This window comes from Ostrea edulis, chromosome 7, assembly GCF_947568905.1.
Source record: "Ostrea edulis chromosome 7, xbOstEdul1.1, whole genome shotgun sequence".
In the NCBI taxonomy this organism is placed as follows: Eukaryota; Metazoa; Mollusca; class Bivalvia; order Ostreida; family Ostreidae; genus Ostrea; species Ostrea edulis.
In genome coordinates this window covers 46,757,683-46,779,895 of record NC_079170.1, presented here as the reverse complement: position 1 = coordinate 46,779,895, position 22,213 = coordinate 46,757,683, and the positions used below count along the sequence as shown (strand labels likewise).

The 22,213-nt window shown below is 35.6% G+C and overlaps 1 protein-coding gene across 1 annotated transcript; it reads right to left on the bottom strand.

Moving 5' to 3' along the window:
- Positions 1 to 2,050: 2,050 nt before the first annotated feature.
- LOC125655018 (aggrecan core protein-like) lies at positions 2,051 to 17,963 on the bottom strand. The gene is made up of 4 exons (XM_048885130.2): positions 17,184 to 17,963; positions 13,200 to 13,481; positions 5,410 to 5,598; positions 2,051 to 5,013 (listed from the first exon to the last, which is right to left on the bottom strand). The coding sequence occupies exons 1-4, from the start codon at positions 17,233 to 17,235 to the stop codon at positions 4,790 to 4,792; spliced, it is 747 nt and encodes a 248-aa protein (XP_048741087.2). The 5' UTR covers positions 17,236 to 17,963; the 3' UTR covers positions 2,051 to 4,789.
- Positions 17,964 to 22,213: the final 4,250 nt, after the last annotated feature.

The window sequence follows — 22,213 nt, the reverse complement described above, 5'->3', positions numbered from 1 at the left end:
TAAGATATTAAGAATTGCGATTTTCCTATCGGAGAACGAAAATTGTAGCATTTCGTAAAATTTCCAAGAAAACTTAATATTTCTGCAAGAGAAGTATCTGTCATAGATAGGATTTTCAAAAGGTGATTGTTTCAACTTTCAGATGAATTTCACCTATGGATTTACTAAATTTTTGTAAAGTATGACGAATGATATGAAACGTTTGTTTTTCCTGTTTATGTTAATAAGTGCAAGTGAAAGTATCCGATAATACATTGATATAGGATGTAGGAAAGATTTTCCCGCACATTACCCCCTGGGTAAGTCAACTACTAAAGGAAAGGTAAAGAGTAAATTCGAATCGTACAGAACGAGAAAAATCATAATCAGACTGTTATTCAAACGAAGTTCTGTTTGTGTTTTGTTCAGCTTCCTCCAAATGTTCTGATTTTGGGTACAAAGAATCCAAGGTTGTAAATGGTACATGTTTCAAGGCCAAGTACGACATAAAAACCAAATACGAAGCAGCAATTGAGTGTGCCAACGACAAGGCGTCCCTTGCGCAAATAGATTCAGCAAGCAAACATTTGGAAGTCTTACAGTTTATTCAAAGTGAAACCCTACCTGGTAAGTGATGAATCTCCCTACAGGTAGCTATGATCCTTTCAACATATCTTCATATTTCACAATTTCAATAATCTGCGTACGATATATATATATATATATATATATATATATATATATATATATAAGCACAAAAACCCAACAACACCCTACTTTCTTAAAGTGTCGGATCTGAGAAGATACAAGGCCAGTAAAGAAATTTATAAAAGCACTGAAAAGGCCACGACACTGTTGGTTATTTAATACTCGAATTTTCGACGCAACCCGCGTCTTTATCAAGAGATATATATTACATAAACAAATAACACGCAAAAACGACAAGTATCGATAAACTACATTGATGACAAGAGTGATACCTGTTGTGCTGAGTGATAAAAATGGTGGTGGTTTCGTTGTAAAGCGTGTTTACTGACTATGGTTTAGAGAGTTTGTACCAGTTTTTTGTTTAATTTCTTAATAGATTTGAATGTTGCATCAGTGGTAAAGGACATAATGAGAGCATGGAAATTTAAGTTCCAAAAACGAGAGAAAATTGCAATATATATATGTATGTATGTGTGTGTGTGTGTGTGTGTGTGTGTGTGTGTGTGTGTGTGTGTGTGTGTGTGTGTATGTGTGTGTGTGTGTGTGTGTGTGTGTGTGTGTGTGTGTGTGTGTGTGTGTGTGTGTGTGTGTGTGTATATATGTATGTATGTGTGTGTGTGTGTGTGTGTGTGTGTGTGTGTGTGTGTGTGTGTGTGTGTGTGTGTGTATGTGTGTGTGTGTGTGTGTGTGTGTGTGTGTATATATGTATGTATGTGTATGTGTGTGTGTGTGTGTGTGTGTGTGTGTGTGTGTGTGTGTGTGTGTATGTGTGTGTGTGTGTGTGTGTGTGTATGTGTGTGTGTGTGTGTGTGTGTGTGTGTGTGTATATATGTATGTATGTGTGTGTGTGTGTGTGTGTGTGTGTGTGTGTGTGTGTGTGTGTATGTGTGTGTGTGTGTGTGTGTGTGTGTGTGTGTGTATGTGTGTGTGTAATTTGATTAACATCAACGTGCATAGCATAAATATTTGTCGAAATTTTACAGGAAGCTATTTTTTTGTTGATGGAAGTGACGAAGCTATCGAGGATGACTGGCGTCTTTCTGACGGCAGATCCATGTTTTTAGACTGGATGTACGGAGAACCAGCCCCTTGCTGCAAGGGTCACGAAGATTGTATTACAATCTTTTATGACGGAAGAATGAATGATGTACCATGCGTTGCAACCAATACATTTCTCTGCGAAAAACGTTCCAACGATGTTATATGATGTGAATCTCTCTTGGCAATACCTCAAAAGTGTGTCATCTATGATTTCATTCTGAAGTTTATCGTCATCACATGTATACTATTAGAGTATTAAAGGAAAACGAAATTACCTTCCCTTCATATTTGTTCATTAAGAGATGAAAGCGTCAGCCTTAACGCATATCAGACCAATTTTTATTTACAGCATCCAATTTAAAACATATACTTTAAAAGCTCCATCGCGTGGAATTTGGTGATTTTGTACTACATTTTAAACATTATACATTGATGTTGAAATAAATATACAATGAAAAAATAAAGATAACAAACAGTGACTAATATTATAAGTCCAATAAAGTGTACATCAGGATTAGTAGGGAAAAACAATGATGGGGAGTAACGTAACGTTTGTGACGTGACGTTTTTATAACGTCATTTTAATGTATTCCAAAATCAAACCGAAGAAATGAAACGTCAATCCTAAACAGTTTGGTACCATGTACTCGCTGAAGGAGGTAATATAAATACGTACAATTTTTATCGAGTGAAACCAAATTATGTGTACATTGAGCAACTAATCCACTGGAACTGTGAAGTACATATCCACTGGGACTGTTTTCCAAATAGCCTGCATGCAAGGTGAAGATAACGAACAGTGACCAATCTCATAACTCCTATAAGCAATACAAAATAGATAGTTGGGCAAACACGGACCCCTGGACACACCAGAGGTGGGATCAGGTGCCTAGGAGGAGTAAGCATCCCCTGTTGACCGGTCACACCCCCGTGAGCCCTATATTCTGATCAGGTAAACGGAGTTATCCGCAGTCAAAATCAGTGTGCCAAGAACGGCTTAACAATCGGTATGAAACATGTCAGACAGCATTTGACCCAATGCGAGGTTGTACTGACGAAGTAGATCGTTATAACGACCATAGAATTTGCGAAATGCTGACTTCAATCGAGACTGTTGAAACCCCTGTACCATCAACTTGTTTGTCAGTAGCTTACCTCGATTTAAAAACTGACAATACGCAGAACAAGCTCTTGCACATCGAATCAGTTGAGATATATAAACACCATATGCAGGTGATAATGGAATACTACAGCTGTTCATGCCCACAGTGGATTTTGCACATAAGGTTCAAAATTATAGAAAACGAATTATCATCCTACTTACAAACAACGAGATCACTGGATTAGCACACTAGACACTGCTTTTCCATATGGTTGTTATAATAATGTAGATGTGGGAAATCTATCTCCACATACAGAGTAAATGTGATGAAAATTGTTCGCAATACACAATGACGCAAGCAAAGTCAAGGACGTCGTTGATAAAAAAAAAATCCCAAATATACATGATATGTCATTGATTCAAATTTACCTTACATCAATAAACGAGGTCTGCATCATATTCGCACAAAACGTTATTCTGATTATATAAAAAGCGGCAAAGCAAACCCATATTTGAATTTTTCAACACCATAATCTATATTCTGTGATTAGGGATGCTGCCGACCAGAAGCTCTTTTAAACCACCTCGGATAACGAATGATAAGAGTTTGCAATCACGCTGTTGGTTCCTTTTATTTCCAAACACAACATTATAATCATAAGCAACAACTGTGGTTCATTCATAAATTAAAACCTTAACTTATGATGGTAATCAACACATGTTAATGGATAGTGGATCGAAATTCATCAATCTCATGCCCTAACAAATCGAAATGGATGAAAAAGATGAAGATAACGATCGATCTCACAAATCCAATAAGATATATACTTGAGAAAATGGCAATATGGGCCCCTGAAAACACAAGAGTTGGGGGCAGGTGTCTATAAGGAGGAAGTATCTCCTGTTGATGGGAAACACCTGCCGAGAGCCCATGCACTATCTTGATCACCTAAACGTTTTGGTCGTTGTTTGTATATTTTAATCTCCGTTCAGAACTTTTTCACGTATATTGAGACGTCACCAGTTGTAGGCGAAGTAAAATAGATAAGACTTATGCTTAACGCTGACGGTTGTAGCTGTGGGGGTTCTGTAACGTGCATACACCTGTCGCTACACGGGACCTTCGATTTTATGGTCTGACATATCCGAACAACCCGTGATTCTTACTTCTAAATGCCGAGCGTTTGGAGAAGGAGCAATCACTGCTCATGTTCACGTCTTAGAATGGTCGCCATGAAAATATTCTGTGAATTTGCAAATAGGATCGTTATAACGACCTTGAGGCAGAATGTAAACATTTATACGAGAGGAAAAAACAACCTAAGAGATTGCCTTAATTGATGTCATTTATGGAAACAGTTTGCTGGTGTTTACATAAATGTGTATTGCTGTAAATGAAATCGATGGAATCAATTATATTGATTGGCTAGCATGAATTGTAGTGCTTAAAGTTGGACATATATAAAGCAACACTTTTCGTCATCTCACATTTTCTATTTTGACAAACGTTGCCTTTAAATTATAACGGATAACGCTAGAACTACAATAAAAATGTACATGGTGTTAATTCATAACGTGTGTATTTTATATGTAAATGGAAGGTGAAGATAACGAACATTGATCATAGCATAAACCTACTTCCACTACTGACAAGTGGTTAAATTGAATATAAGACTTGAGAATGTTTAATTAATGGATACTTAATGTTGTAACCACTGTGCAATGTATTTACTCTTCGTGATAACATGTGAGCTACACAACACTAATACGACAAAATGCTTGAAACCCGAACAGGAACAACTTCAGATTAAAATGGTACCCAATAACATATCTCCATAAAGAACCCTAGTACTCACCTTAAGATTTTTTTCATATTCAAAAGGGAGTTTTACAAGAAAGAAACAAATGTCGAAAATTACAGTAATGCGTTTACATCGATGCCAATCAACAGAAATGGTTTTATACAATTGGTAATGCCTCTCTTTCGCAAATAAATGAAAATCTTGAATAACACTGAACGTCATTGTATGTGCCAACGGTATACATTATGAGACAGTCTTCGAACACTTTACAACAGATATTGGGCTCATCTGGACTCCATTTTAGGTGGAAAGGATTGCCGTTAGATAGACGCCACACATCCTCTTCATCTGCGTCACTTCCGTCAATGAAAAAACCATCACCTAGTCAAAATTAACGCATGAAAAGATTTCAAGATTACCACTTGAAAGTCTACGGAAGCAAATTTGCAAGTAAAATGATTGAGTAAAGTAGTGTTTTGACTGTCTATACAGCTAGCGTACAGTTTGTGTAGAATAGAATGAAAATAAATGAAACAGTTATATGATTTTTCAGATTCTAAATAATGTAGTGTTATGTTAAAGGTCATTTTATTTGGAACTATACATAGAGAACAACAACATGTACATCCAACTATGCTATGGAAATGGAATGTCAAATATATGCAGGTTGTTGCAGGGGAGTCAGGAACAGAAATATTTGCACATTCTCTTTCTTTAGATTAAAGTACATTCTGCAGGGTGAGATGCATTTGAATAAGTTATGAAAATTACACGTACTTGTCATGGACTTTATGAATTGAGACACGACTTCGTGTTTCATTGCAGATGTAACTTGAATAAGGTATCCTCCATCTTTGTGACATTGCGTCATGGCATCAGCGTGTGATTTCCCCTCGCTGTATACTTTAAAACAGGTTCCACTCACGTTTAAGTCTTGATACCCCGTATCAGAACATTGTACATTCCCTAAAGAAAATTGAATAGAGAATTGTGAAGAATACATTATTGTAGATTTTTTTTTTTTTTTTTTTTTCGTTATTAACAAATCATGAATTGATACATCTTTTTACATTTTAATTTTAGAGCATTGTTTTAAAGTTATTACTCGGTTACGATGTATGATATATAACAATGCATTAAAAATTGAAATGAAGATCAAAATGAAATATCACCAATTTTCTGTATGGTAATTTAGAGAAACACTTTATAGGGAGTCACGATATAAACATGTATAGTGTAACACTTGATGGGGAATCACGATATGTACAGGTATAGAGTAACACTTGATGGGAAATCACGATATATACATGTATAGTGTAACACTAGATGGGGAGTCACGATATGTACAGGTATAGAGTAACACTTGATGGGGAATCACGATATAAACATGTATAGTGTAACACTTGATGGGGAATCACGATATAAACATGTATAGTGTAACACTTGATGGGGAATCACGATATAAACATGTATAGTGTAACACTAGATGGGGAGTCACGATATATACATGTATAGAGTAACACTAGATATGGAGTTACACAAAGGACAGATTACGTTAAGCTGAATGAAGAACAGTGAGAAAGCTCATAAAGAATACAACATTAGGAGTAGGAAAACATGGATCCTTGGATACGTCAGAGATGGGGTCAGGTGGTGAAGAGGAGTAAGCACGTCAGAGGTGGGGTCAGGTGGTGAAGAGGAGTAAGCACGTCAGAGGTGGGGTCAGGTGGTGAAGAGGAGTAAGCACGTCAGAGGTGGGGTCAGGTGGTGAAGAGGAGTAAGCACGTCAGAGATGGGGTCAGGTGGTGAAGAGGAGTAAGCACGTCAGAGATGGGGTCAGGTGGTGAAGAGGAATAAGCACGTCAGAGGTGGGGTCAGGTGGTGAAGAGGAGTAAGCACGTCAGAGATGGGGTCAGGTGGTGAAGAGGAGTAAGCATCCCCTATTGATAGGTTACTCGTTGCACTAGTTATAAAGTTAAACTAGATATTGAGTTACATAAAATATATAGTTATGCTATATTCATACATGTATATAGTTACACGAAATCATAGTTAGGTATGAGCTAAGCATATTGCAACGATACAAAAAGAATGTAGTTAATATTAGTAACAGTGTTACACAACATATAACATAATTGTCACACTGTAGAATGACTATAGTATTTTTAAATTTAGTTTTACAGTACATATAATGTTACACCCCGCGGGGATCAGGGTTAGAATATGCCCTCAGTACCCATTGTTTGTCTTAAGATGCGATTAATTGCGGCGGTCCTTCGGATGAGACCACACAAAACCGAGGCCCCGTGTCACAGCAGGTATGGCACGTTAAAGATCCCTCCCTGCTCAAAGACCGTAAGCGCCGAGCATAGATCTAAAGATTTGCAGCCCTTCACTTACAATAGTGACGTCTCCATGTGAGTGAACAATTCTCAAGCGGGGCATTAAACAATATACAATCAATCATATAATGTTACAATAGATATAGTGAAAAGAAAAGTGATCAATCTCATTTCTCAATAAGTAATCAAACATTAAGTGTTTAGCAAACACGAACCCCTAGATATACCAGGTGCTATGATGTATATATTGTTATGATTCATATAGCGTTATAATGCATATACTGAAAATTTGACGACAACGAACAGAGATTCATCTCATAATTACTTTAGTGTTAGTGTGAATATGGTGTTATTTTGTGACTAACTTGACATGGGCAACAACAAACGCAAACTCGATCAGATGACTCTTTAACAAGGAGAAAAATGTCTCTAAATACAATCTAATAAGAAAGTCCTCAACGTCTTTGGCGTGCTAGACATGTCCATTTGATAACGCATTGGAGAAAGTACCAATATCAGAATAAACACAACGATGATAGTATGGCTGCATGAGATACATGAATTTAGATATCTCGGAATCTCATTGTACCAAATTTTTATCTAATTGATCGTTAAAACACCCTATAAGAAGTATGCTTTTAACAGTAAAAGAATGATACAAACTCTTGGTTTTTTTTGTGTTTGCCTGAATTATAAAGAGCGATTAAAAAAATAGTATCGCTTTGATTCGATGCATGATAAAGATATATAATAGAGCATGCCTAAACGACTCAGATAGACGTTCTAGATTCTAAAGTAAATACTAGGAAAGTTTACTCCTTATGCTTAGGCTTCACCTGGAATACCCAATCCTCAAAGTTGGGTCATGAAGAAGAAAAGTGCCAAAATCAAAGAACTGATTAAGCAACTAGTTCCTTTATGTTTTAAAGCAAGTTGATATTGTATTAATAAAATGATTTGACAAAATATCGAGAGGGTACCTTTATTATTTTGAACTGGAATATTTTCAACAGGTTGCTAGGCGTTCAAGTGCTATGTTAGATGCCTTCTGAGTCACATCCGATGATTGCAATGTTCTAAAGTCGATTGCATCATGATTACAAAATCAGGTTCAAGACGGGGTTGAGTCCATGCGGCTACGTGGTGTTTTTTGCACCTGGGGTGGAGTTTGTTATCGGGTGAAACTCGATTAAATGTAAGAAAAAGAAAATAGGATCTGCTCCATGCAAATGAAAAAGAAAAGAAAAGTAAAGTTCTAGATGAAATGCGCATACAAAAGAAAATACGAAATTGGAACGTAGACAAGATGCATTTCTAACGTAATGAGAATATGAGTCATCGGTCGCTGGACATGAAATAAGCTTCACAAAATAATCAGATTGATCCGTATTAGATAAATCTTATGATAATCGATGAAAGGTGAATATAACGAATAGTGATCAATCTCATAACACCTGTAGCGAATACAAACTAGAGATGTTGGCAAACAAGGACCCCTGGATACACCAATGATGGGATCAGGTGCCTAGTAGTATAATGCAGATAATGCATTATAATAATTATATATATAGTGGTACGAAAGGTGAAGATAACGAATAGTGATCAATGCAAGGTGAAGATAAAGAACAGTGATCAATCTCATAACTCTTATAAGCAATACAAAATAGATAGTTGGGCAAACTCGGACCTCTGGACACACCAGAGCTGCGATCAGGTGGCTGGGAGGAGTAATCATCCCCTGTCATGAGCCCTATATCCTGATCAGGTAAATGTAGTTATCCATAGTCAAAATCAGTGTGCCAAGAACGGTCTAATAATCGGTATTAAACACGTCAGACATCATTTGACCCAATGATAGGTTGTATTGACGAACTAGATCGTTATAACGACCATATAATGTACATATAATGATATAACGTACATGGCGATATAATACATGTAGTGTTATAATGTATATAGACTTATAATGCATATAGTTTTACAATACAAATAGTGTTATATTGTCCAGGGGTCCGTGTTTGCAGAACTGTCTATTTTGTATTCCTTATAGAAGTTATATAGAGGTATAGATTAGTGTTACATTATATTGGGTAAACGGAGCAACCCGTAGTCAAATTTAGCGTATAAGGAATGGCCTAACAATTGGTATAAACCACGTCAGACAGCATTCCACCTGATGATCGGTTGTATTTGGAAATCAGATCATTATAACGATTGTAAAATGTGCTAGATGTTGAATTTAAACGAGGACGTTGAAGTCCTATGTAGCATCAACTTATTTTGAGTAGCCTGACTTGATTTGAAAACTGATCATAATCACAATATGCTCTTACGTGTCGAATCAGTTAAAATTGAGTGGCAGCAACACTTTATACAGGTGATAATGGAATATGCTACAGAAGTATTGGGAAATGATGATGAAGAAGCTGCAGTAATCCCGTTTATTATATAGTGGAGTTGTTTGTTTTTGTTACTATTTATATTCAATGAAATATCCAAATATGAAACAGATATGGACTCGGTGGTGTCTTTCATTTCGGGTTCACTGGGATATATCGAATTGACATATAGTGTATGAATGAAAATAACAATGTTGATAGATAAAATATCTTTGATATATCTTAATGTCGAATTGAAATTTGCAGTAGTGTTTAACAAAGTTAACATCAGTTGGGATGACTGATCACAAGATATGAATATTTACACGCTCCACTTTTATTGAAAAGGCAGTCTATGATATGAAAATACCTAGTCTTTTAATTTATTGTGAGGAATGGTCGTGGACAGTGCTGAAATCATATAAGGTGATTTTTTTGAATTGGGAAAAGTTATGTGATTTCAAATCTGGTAAGAGTACAATAGAATTTTTCCGAATCTACTTATGATTAAATTTACTCCATTTCTCGCAGATGTTGTAGTGCAATACGTTTGAAGTTTCTTCTAAATAACAGTTAATATCTTTGTGGGGAAGAAAAGTAGAACACTTACTGAATCCAGCAATGTATCTCTGTAAGGGATTTTATAAAGTTTTAAAATCCAGTATAGTTACAGTAACTCATATTTATTTGGTCTCATTGACGGGTGTGTTGAATGTGTTCAGTACTTCAAGCGGGATTTTGAAGAATTTCATCATTTGAAAGGGAAACTGGATTATAAGTAAAAACTATGATATTGTACGACATAGGTGAACACGTCTACAATGACGAATAAATTGAAGAAAAACATATCAATATTCCCTAAAGGTGGTTTAATGAATAAACTGGACAAAATCAGAATTCTGCTGAAAGGGGGATTTACGATGTGCTTGCACTTTCTGAAAGTAAACTAGATTCGAATATCACGGATTCTGAATACAGGTAAATGGATACCCCATTGTATGCAGAGATCGCTATAGGCACAGTGGAGGGGTCCTAATGTACATTATAGAGAAATGGGTAGTCAAAAATGTATGCATGTGTGGAATATTTGAAAAGCTTCTTGTGGGTTGGATATCAAAATAATGAACTCTCCGACATTAAATATTGGGGTTGTGTATCGACCATCCGATTCAGAAACCCAAAGGCTAGAAAAGTGTGAGGAGTATATCGAAGATGTAACGAGTAGTGGACACGAACGTATAATAATGGGTACCTCCAATATTGATCAATTGAAAGCATTTAATCTCAAACGATCTATGGAGATATTTAGGTAAGAGCAAATTAGTATTGAACCCACCCAAGTTATATTCCAACAGGCTCATCGATCATGTCTACGTAAACGTGCACGATGTTTACAGCTTATCTGGTGTAGTGCCAATAGCGCTGAGTGACCATGACCTATTATATGATCGTGATGCACAAAATGATAATATACATGTGAAATTCAGAGATCAGAAAATGAAGAAAAAAAAGATTTTCTTTGGGATTTACAGGGTGATGAATGGAACAGCATTAAACCATTTAGCATTTCAATTGTGGTCAACATTCGAAAAAGCTTTTTCGATGGAAATCGTCGGAGAACATATGCCAGTTAAAGATCGCCGTATCCGGGCCGATTCCGAAATATGGATTATGATGCTCTGCCTGAAATTCGTCAAGGGGATTTCCTCTATTGGAAGGCTTCAAAATCCCACCACGTATCGGGTTGGGTCTTGTATCGATCAGCGAGGAATCGCGTCGTAAAAATAATCGGTGAAGCTAAAAGGTAATCTGTTGCGAAGTCGATAAACCAATGCAGTGAAAAACCTAAGGGCACGTGGACAAAATTGACAATAATAGAATTTATATCGTGCCTTAATTTTAAGGCGGTTTACAAGGTTATGAAGAGGAATGCAACAATAAAACAAAATTAAATGACAGTATGGCACAAGACATTATATTGGTTGAAATACAAGATCGATGAACAGGTGCATTGCCATCCATAGACGGGGAAGTGCTACACCATGTCATCTTGTTACATGTATCTATGTTTTGTCTTCAGAATTAGTGTTGTCATTTACTCTAGAAAGCTACCAACGCCATGATGCATAATGCAGACCCAAATCACAACACTGAGCTTGTTTTACCAGTTTCGGGGGGGAAACACAGTCGAGCAGCCAAGATTCATCATTTCTTCTCCATGTATACTCAAAAGTCTTTTTAATAGCAATCTGTCTCTCGTAAAGATTGACCTTTTTCATTCATTTCATAAGGTCCGGTGTTTTATGATTGGCAACTCAGATCCGTATTTTCTTTTTTCGTTTTAGATATCATCAAATATATTTCTTTGAAATTTTTTCAGTTATTTTCATTACACTTTCTTGTAACGTCCGGGAGTGATATCTTTCTATCGACCCGTGTCTAAAAAGTATCTGATCTGCGCTAATTGCTCTCGACCACTTTTTTGTTTACGTTATGTTGTACCACCCCCTCAGAACGTTTTTTAAACACCATACACAGTTGATTTTTGAATTTCTAATGTTTCAACTTCTCCAAAATTTTCATCACCTTCAACTAAAATGTTAAGATGTTTTCTTTGCAGCCCTTACTGAGTTCAGATGATTTACATGTAGATCTATAACCCACGTGTTTTGCCTTACATGTAACCAGAGGTGCAGAGGACAACAAATATCTTAACGTCACATGAATGACCTTTGATTTCTTAAATACAACATCCGTGAGAGAATAAACCATGCCCGTGCAAAGAGAGATAACCCACATTGTACGATACAGTGTACTCGATAAACACGTTTGAAAAATGAAGTAACCGTGAGAAAACCTTTGTCCACAGTCTGTACATTATTTATTTGTGTTTCTATAATGTTTTATTTAGTGATTTTTAAGATTACTCGTCATAAATTAGATCACAAAAGTTACACTCAATTTCATAGGAAACTATATCCAATGACATTAGTAAGAAGTAAATTCCTAGTGATCAATACACCACAGGTTTTACAGGTTTGGGTAGAACATTTGGAGATGCAGCACCTGATGTCCGAAATACATTCATCAAATGTGTCTCTGAATGAAATGTTGTATTCCAGAGTATATGACCCATGTAGATTCCACACCGTTTAATGCTAGGCGATGTGTTAGACAGTATTTTATCGTATTGTTTATGTTCATAGTAGAACATATATCGAGCAACATGTATCCTCGAGGTAGAGATGCTGAATGGTTACAAGACAAAAGTCAATTGGAATTAGAATACACAAAATGGCACAATGAATATAGAGCGACACCATATAGACACTTACGCATGCATCGAAACATATGTGGGTACATTAGATACAGAGCAACACTATACCATGAAAAGAGACACTTTAAATATTGATGTCTACTTGATAAATTTCATATCAGTGTTATACGAAATATACGATATAAAAACACATTTACTATAGAATAACATTGATTGTAAAGATAAACAAGATAGAAACTCATAATGGCAGCAGATACACAATACGTAGTCAAAATAGATAGAATGTTAAAAGAAACATAGTTAGAATGAAATAGTAAAATCCTAAACTAATTATAGAGTTGCGATAAAAGCAGACCGAGTTACAATGGACGTACCGTGACAATTAATATACACAAGTGTTACACAGAAACGGAGAGAGAGGAGAGATGAAGTTACAATTAGTTCAGCTGTATCCTAAATTGAATACAGATTAAGTTCTTAGTACCGAGTTGCACTGAAAATTTGGATTTCTGATACTCTAATTCATATTACGATAAAAAGACAATTTCTGATTACAATACTAATACTCACTCCGTGTATAAACTTTCAGATAGCTAGGGAATTCTGGCTTTGATACATTCTGATAAATACCCCTTGGAAGTAGATAACATTGACCATTTTCGGAATCGAAAATGATGGACAAACACTGGTGATTTCTTTCAGCACAGGTAGTAGAACAATGGAGCATAGACGTTGTTGGTATTTGTTCAAATGTGATTAGAAAAAGGTCATTGATATTTCCATTGTTGACTCGGACTAAACTGAGTTGGAAATAGGAGCACAAAACGCCTGTCAGGATCAATCCAAGAGGACCTGAATGCAAAACATGAAGTATAAGTAGACCATGTTTTAACACACTGTCAGGTTTGGTTTCGTTGTATATTGTTTAGCAAACTGCTTGAATTTTTTTCACTCAAGAAGACGGTGAAGGGCTGCAAAATTTATGCCTATACTCGGCATTTACGGCCTTTGAGCAGGATGTGATCTTTATCGTGCCACATCTGCTATGACACAGGACTTCATATTTTGCTGTTTGATCCAAAGGACCGCCCCATTTAGTCACTTAAATTATATCAATGCGAGAGTTAGTTAATGAACATGTATTTTAAGTGGAAGGACGGTTGAACACAAATATTTACTGATAAAAGGCACACTAATCTACATACAATGTACAGACCCTGAATCATGCTACTACATATCCATGCAGACATATATTGCAAAGTGTTCCGTGCAAACCGGTCACTGTTCCGTGCAAACCGGTAACTGTTCCGTGCAAACCGCCCACTGTTCTGTGCAAACAGTTTAGTTTTCTGTAAAAACCGTTCCGTGTCAGAATCTGTCCGTGCGATAATCGTTCCAAGCAAGATCAGTCACACCCGTAGAAACTTACATACTGTTCAAACCACCCCAATACATTTCGCTATGGGACATGGGAAAGGTAGACTTTGATGGGAATTCGAGGAATCATCTAAAGAATTCTAAGTTGGAATGTGCATGCATAAATGTAACCCCCTCCCCGACAATGTTCTAGTCCTGCTTGACAAAGAGTTTTTTATTATAATTTTCTATGTAAATACATCATTAATCAATGTCTGTCTCTGAAAAAAATAGACTGATCTTTTTTCGTGAATGTGTACAGGTCTTGGAATATACAATGTATATCTGTATTTTAACAGTACTCACATTGAGTGTGCAAATATAACGAAACAGAGAAGACCGTTTGAATTTAAGTTAGAATTGATTTGATTGCGCAAAGAATCAATTTATTTTGCAGTTTCCCTTTTATTTCCGAAGTTAAAAAATAAATAATACGTTATTTCCATGTGTTTTGTTACCTGTCATTGAAATAATTTTTAGAAAATGAAAGTTTTGATTTATTCAATGATTTGATTTTGCACATTTATTGATAATCAAATAGTAGCAATTAACCACGTCCGACACTAATAATTATTTGAAAATAGATCATTTATTTATCATTTCGTTATTGAGTTTGGTTTATACTATCAAGAATAGAATCATTATTTTGAAATTATTTTGTGTTCAACAACCCAAAGAAGAACAAAATAAGGTCAAAAACAATTAAAGGGTGCAGGTAATTCTACCGTGTTATGCAGACCGTTCACAAAGCAAAGTTTTGTATAAAGCGTTCCGTGCAATCGTTCAGCGTTTCAAACAAACCGTTCACCGTTCCGTACAAGAACATTTTATACCATTCCCTGCAAGTGGTATAGTAGCAAGTTTCGGGTTTGTACTAAATGATGTCCGGGAGCATTTCCATAAGACAAGCGTTTTGTAGATTTTCAAATATCGCTTGAGAGTAGATATTAAATATATTGGTTACATTGATTCAATTATATTGCCTATCAATACGGTGTATTGTAAAAAAAAGAAAGAAAAAAAAAGAAAAAAAAAAACACGACCTGACAAAGATGCAGCCTTTTTCTGATAAATCCCATTGCATTGGGGGTGTACATTTACAATTCCAATAAATTATTATCGTGTATTAATAATCGTCACATGTTGATGATATGATTTCTTTTCAATGCTATCATTGCAATAGCAAATACAGTAACGTGTGAAAAACACATAAATTTAAGCGAGTAAAGGTTACGATAACGAACAGTGACCAATCTCACAACCCCAATAAAGAATACAAAATTAAAAGTAGGTTAAACATGGACCCCTGGACATACCCTAGGGAGAATCAGATACCCAGGAGGAGTAATCATTCCCTGTCGAAACCCATGTACACAGAATTCCTGTTTCGTTCAACGGTGCTTAATCAGTCGTACATACGTTGTTTGCACCATGATGAAAGAAACATTTACCTGATCACGATATAGGGTTCAGGACGGGTGTGACCGGTCGACATGGGATTTTTACTCTTCCTATGCCCTGATTCCACCTCTGTTATACCCAGGGGTTAGTGTTCGTCCAACTTTTTTTGGTATTCCTTATACGAGTTAAGAGAGTCAAATGCTTTCTGACGTGTTTCATACCCATTGTTATACCGTTCGCGACACACTGTTTTTGACTACGGATAGCACACTTTGCCTGATCGGGGTATGTCAAATGCTCTCTGACGTCTTTCATACCGATTGTTACACCGTTCGTGGCACTCTGATTTTGACTACGGATGGCTCCGTTTTGCCTGGTCGGGGTATGAGGCTCACGGCGAGTGTGACCGGTCGACAGGGGATGCTTACTCCTCCTAGGCACATGATCCAACCCCTTGTGTGTCTGGGGGTCCGTGTTTGCCTAACTATCTATTTCATATTGCTTATAAGAGTTATGAGATTGATCACTGTTCGTTATATTCACCTTTCATTAAGGATGGACACTTTTCAGCGTTTTTAACGTAAGTGGGTCTCCATAGTCTGAGTGACGTAAAAGTTCTGTTATTAGTTTTTGGAGAATAAACAATTAACAAATGATTATATTGAAATAGAAATAGCAAGTTTAGGTGCCTGTTATAATTGTTGCATTATTTTATATTATGTGTTTAATGATCCTAAACATCATCGGATATAAAGAATCCGCATGTGTCTAAGTTATCTTTAAAAATATCATAAATTTATACTATTAATTTTAATCTTACGACCCTTTTTTATTGATTTCATTTTCCAAATATATCAATTTCTGAACAATTTCAAGAAGTTTGAAAACATTGACATCAAAAGGCATAGGTAATGCGAATGATATAGAATGATACACATGCGATTTAATTGTAATACTGTTAGGATATATTCTCCGGCAGAAATACATTTATCATTATTGTAGCAGCATTAAACATAAGCTATAAGTACAACTTCATTATTTTATTCTAACACGGTCTGTCGTTTAAATTGCCTAACCTGAAGAGTTAAGATAATCAGTAAAATGTAACTTGAATGGAAATGTTAATAAAAGTAACGTTGTTTTCATTGTCACCATAAAATGAGAAAATGAAATCTGAACAATTTTCTTTCTTTCTGGTTTTTGAAATGATTACAACTATCCGAATAACCTTTTGCTGATAAGATATCACTACGCATTGTGCGTAAAAGTTAATGTATAAACGAATCCCGTTATACTTTTTGAAGAAGGGAATGTTTTGGAAAATGGATAAAGAAAACATCAAACTATCTTACTGTTGGAATTTATTTCTGGTCTATATACCCATACTGACAATCCTAAGATTAAACAAGTTATCAGTTTCATTATGTAGTTGAATATATATCACAATCCCACAATCCAGTGTATTCTAATTTGGAGATACCTTTCATCCAGTAATACTATACAATGGTTTAGGTTATTATTTACTCTTTGCAAAGCATACAAAACGGGACGAATTCTCTTGTTAAAGGCACGAAATACAGTACATTGAAAATCCGTAAAAAGTCGTCTGACATCTTAAACAGACTAACATTAAAACATAATCCATATCATATGTTTATAAAATAATTCAATACAGTTGTTACAATCAAGCTGTATGCAATACATGTAATTGAAATTGTTTCCATAAAATTTGCTTACCTATCGATGAAAATAGAATCTTCACCAGGATCGTTTTCATATCGAAGTACATGTATCAAAATTGCTTCCTTTCTAGCGATAATAAACTCAAATAATGATGATGTCGAAATTCTGGATGAATTTCTAGTAATACCTCTCAAGTGGATATTACGTGCTGTCAAAATTCGACTTGTTTACTCTTTAGATACAATCAATATCTAAACTGCATCTTGAAGAGAATAAAACCTTTAATTACCAAACTAATAGCGATACGTGTTGAATATTACTAAAATTCAGAAAATTTAATGACCACTCGTGGATTAAGATATTAGATGTTTGTGAAAATGTTATATAATTGGTATCGCTTTGTAAACACCACGTTTTAATTAATATTGATTTTAATTGATGTAATAACGTGTCCAATATACTCAAACCTTGGGATTAAAAAAAAAATTCCCCGCTTAATAAATAAAAATTTATATTTTTGCAATTCACAGAGAAATGTATGAAAAGTAAAAAAAAAAAGGAACAGGGATCGATCTCATTAATCACGTAAAGATACAAATTAAGAGAATGAGGAAACACGGACGCAGTTGTGTTAAGTAGGGCCATGGAAATATGTCGGGAAAAAAGCATTAATAAACAGATCAATTTGTGACAAATTCTGTAAAAACAACCCTTTTATACAAAAACAATATGTATATATCATTAAGTGTATTTTGACCTCCTATACATTTTTCACCAGACCGACAGTCCCTACATCAACTCTGTATCACGTGATCAAATATGAAGATAAAAACGTATCGTGTATGCATAAATCGTTGAATTGGCACGATATCCAGATATCATTGCAAGTTGAAGTTAATATAACTTCAAAGCATATTAATTTCTTAATTTGAAAAGTGCTGAGAGCAAGTTTATTGCGACTTGCAACATGTCTAATTTTTGCATTGAATATGCAAGATGAAGCGATTTTTGCACATACGAAGTTGAATCTAGCCTGAAAAACATATTTTCTGTTGAAGCCTGAAATTGCTCCCCTAACTTTCCTTTTGCACTGAAGTTCACATGTCGCATAAATCAAACATCTTTCACTTAAAAACCTCGGGGTGTCGTGCCAATAATGAAATTTTTATATACGGAAACCCTCTTTATGCAAATGAGTCCATTGTGAAAGTAACTATACGTGCAGATTAGGGGCGATATCAAGATCACAATATAATATGGATATTACTTTAGCATGTATGTTATATAGAAAAGAAATTGAAACTTTTTCAATATCAAAGAGAATTAATATAACCCATTTGACAGAAACTTTTACGCGATTACAGTTTACCGTTTGACAGCGGTGGTAAATAACGAAACAATATTTTGACATTTCCAACCACAAAAGGACTGTAGATATGTACGTCATGACCTTCATCATGACGTATTTTTCATTGTGACGTCGCGCAATGTGCCAGTGCGGTAAAGTACATTTATGTACAGGACTGGTGTTTATGGGGAAAGCCTTAACTCAACCGCGGACCCACCCTTGGACAAACCAGAAGTGGACCAAGTACCCAGGGGGATTAAGTATCCCCTGTTGACTAACCACACCCGTCATGAGCTTTATATTTTCATCAGGTAAATGGAGCAATTCGTAGTCAAAATTAGTATGTAAAAACGGCCTAACAATTAGTATGAAACACATCGGACAACATTACACTTAATGATAGGGTGTATTTTCAAATAAGATCATTATAGCTACCAAAGAATTTGCAAATTTGCATGCAGTGAAATGAAACAACTCAGGGTCACTTTCCATATCATGTTTCAGTGATTAGCACAATGACTGTCAGCATTAGCTCTAAAACTAGCCGGTGAATCATATAAAGCACAAACAACGGGATCAATCTAAGAAATCCTATGCAAATATAAAATCTAAAGAAGGACAAAAGCGGAGTTCTGGAAACACAACAGGTGGGATTATATGCCTTGGAAGAGTAAGCATCCCTTGTCCATTGGTGTACATTTGGTTGGCTGACATTCATAAGATATCTGTTTGGCTGATTTGAATTAATTAATTACACACTGTAGGTGTCTATTTGATTGCTTGAGATTCATAGGATGTCTATTTGATTACTTGAAATTCATAGGACATCTATTTGATTGCTTGAAATTCATAGGAGGTCTATTTGATTGCTTGAAATTCATTGAATGTATATTTGATTGCTTGAAATTCATAGGATGTCTAGTTGATTGATGGGAATCACATGATTTGATATCGTATTAGGAACGTCTACGTCCGAGTTGGATATATATATTGAATCAGCCGCCATGTTACTCTGTGATAACGAAAGTAGATGATGTTAGTGGATGGGGTTTAGAGATAACTCTAGGAACTATGAATTACGTGTCTATTTTGGTTGATTGGAATAATGAGGTGTCTGTTTGTTTGAATGGAGTTCATGAGGTCTCTATTTATTAGATTGCTTGCTAGTTGACCTGTTTCTATATTCGTATGAAGCAGAATTTATTAGAAAACTTCTACGCGAGAAGAAAACAATCTCTTGCTCTGGCATTCAATTCAACATTTGGATATATCAACGACGTATTGTCTATTAACAATAATAACTTTCATTCATATGTCGATTCGATATATCCCCGTGAGCTCGAAATAAAAGACACCACAGAGTCATCAATTTCTGCTTCGTACTTAGATATTGTATTAAAGTAGACATTAACGGCAAACGGACAACTCAACTGTATGACAAACGGGATGAATTCAGCTTCGTCGTCAACTTCTCATATGTATTTAGCAATATTCCAGTATCACGTACAGATGGTGTTTATATCTTTCAATTGATGCTATATGCAAGAGCTTGTTCTGCGTATAGTCAGTTTTTAAATCGAGGCAAGCTACTGACAAAGAAGTTGATGGTACATGGGTTTCAACAGTTTAGTTTAAAGGCAGCCTTTTATAACTTCTATGGTCGTTATAACGATATAGTTCGTTAATACAACCTATGATTGGGTCAAATGCTGTCTAACGTGTTTCATACCGATTGTTAGGCCGTTCTTGGCACACTGATTTTGACTACGGATAATTCCGTTTACCCGATCGGGATATAGGGCTCACGGCGGGTGTGACCGGTCGACAGGGGATGCTTACTCTTTCTAGGCACCTGATCCCACCCCTGGTGTGTCCAGGGCTTCGTGTTTGCCTAACTATCTACTTATATTGCTTATAGAAGTTATGAGATTGATCACTGTTTGTTATCTTCGCCTTTCAGTGGGAATAATAGGATCCGTATTAGAAGATTTGAATTAATGTTACTGATATTTTTTGTAACATAAACAACCATAATTAGATCGTTAAGAATGTATGAGTGGATTTACAGATTTACCTAAGACAGGCACAATTTCAGAAATTTTCAAAGGAGACACACCCTTTGAAAATGAACAAAAATGGATGTTTTGTTTCCAATTTGCATGTCATATGTGTTGTAAAATTCTACACCTAATACTCCTAATACTAAAACAGTTTCTGGATCAGTGTATATATGGTCAATTCATAATTAAGAAATAAGATATAAGAAATAAGATATCATTTTTGAATGTTGTTGGGATATGACATGAATTTGGTCACGTGATCAAATCCTATAACGCCCAAAGGGCCCAAAGGGCTTTATAGTAGATTTGATCACGTACCAACTTCATGTCATATCTCAATAACATTCAAAAATGATATCTTATTTCTTATATTTATATTCATATTTTCTATTTTGATTTGTGTTCTTAACGAGCTTCCATGATTATGTAGCAGATAACCAAAATAACGATCGTAGAACAATATATAGTTCGTTAGAGTTTTATCGAATAAAAAATTCGGAACAATATCAAAGAAAATATAAGATATAGATATTTAATTGAAAATGTTAAAAAAGACGAAACGTGTGTAAAATAAAGGTTAACTGAAATGACGACAAGAAGAGCGGAGTAAACTACATCCGTGATGCGATTTGGTCGCGATCAGCTATGGAGAAACTGGCGCCGGTCTAGCTTACTAAGTTGAAAACGCAATTGTTGATCACATATTTCGACAGAAATTCAAAGGATATGAGAGAATTGATGGTGGATATGATGGGTCAAGTTAACGTTAAGCTCTTAGTCAGGTTTTTGGAAAGAAACAACAATATGTTCATCGTTAGGACTCGCGGTTGTAGTCATGCAGGAGACGATTCAAGACAGTAGGACAGATTTAGACAAAGTGCAGGTAGATTGCGTCTTTTATTTACCTTCAGTGTGTGTTAAATAAAATAAAAATGAACTGACGGAGTTTTTGTTCACTTGAGAGATTTCTGTTGTAGGATTTTAATGAAGACTCGCACCGGTACCCTGACATGAACATGCAAATTTTTCGAGCCTCGAAACCAGCCTCGCTTATGATCATGCCGAGTCATAGCCGTTATGGAAGTTGCCAGGAAACAACAGGTTAACTTATCATCATAAAGTAAACAGGCTTATAACTCTGCCTACATGTTGTCGGTTCCAATATCATAGAACTTTATTTTATAAATCCGTCATGCAGACGTTGCAGACGGCAATTAAAACTGTATAAAATGAAACAACAGAACGATATGTTTAATGTTTCTCTTTTATAAATTGATGCAATTGTTGTTTGTTTACAAAATAAACTATAAATATCCTGCTGCGTTTATTTCTGTTATGATGTCATTGCAGTGACGGATCCAGGGTTTACGAAAGGATGTGTGTGAAAGTCAAGTATTAGCCAAAATGTTTAGCCATTTTGGGTGCCAATCTGCAATTTTACTCACACTATTTCTATTACTTAAATTTGTGGCGAGAGGGGCTTTGTGACTTTTGGAGCGGTGATTGAATTCATACGCAAGAACAAACTGATCACGTGACCAAATTCATGTCACACGAAATTGAACAGCAATTTCATTAGTACTGTCATATAAGGAAGTGCATTGGCAAATGTAAATATTGACAAATGAAACCGAAAGAAGACTTATCTGCAATATGATAAAAGCTCATATTTTTAT

Coding starts and splice junctions, on each gene's coding strand:
- LOC125655018 (XM_048885130.2), bottom strand. CDS start 17,235: ATGTACTTCGATATGAAAACGATCCTGGTGAAGATTCTATTTTCATCG. Junction 13,482..17,183: donor GATTCTATTTTCATCGATAG/GTAAGCAAATTT, acceptor TTTTGCATTCAG/GTCCTCTTGGATTGATCCTG. Junction 5,599..13,199: donor TCTGAAAGTTTATACACGGA/GTGAGTATTAGT, acceptor AATTTTCTTTAG/GGAATGTACAATGTTCTGAT.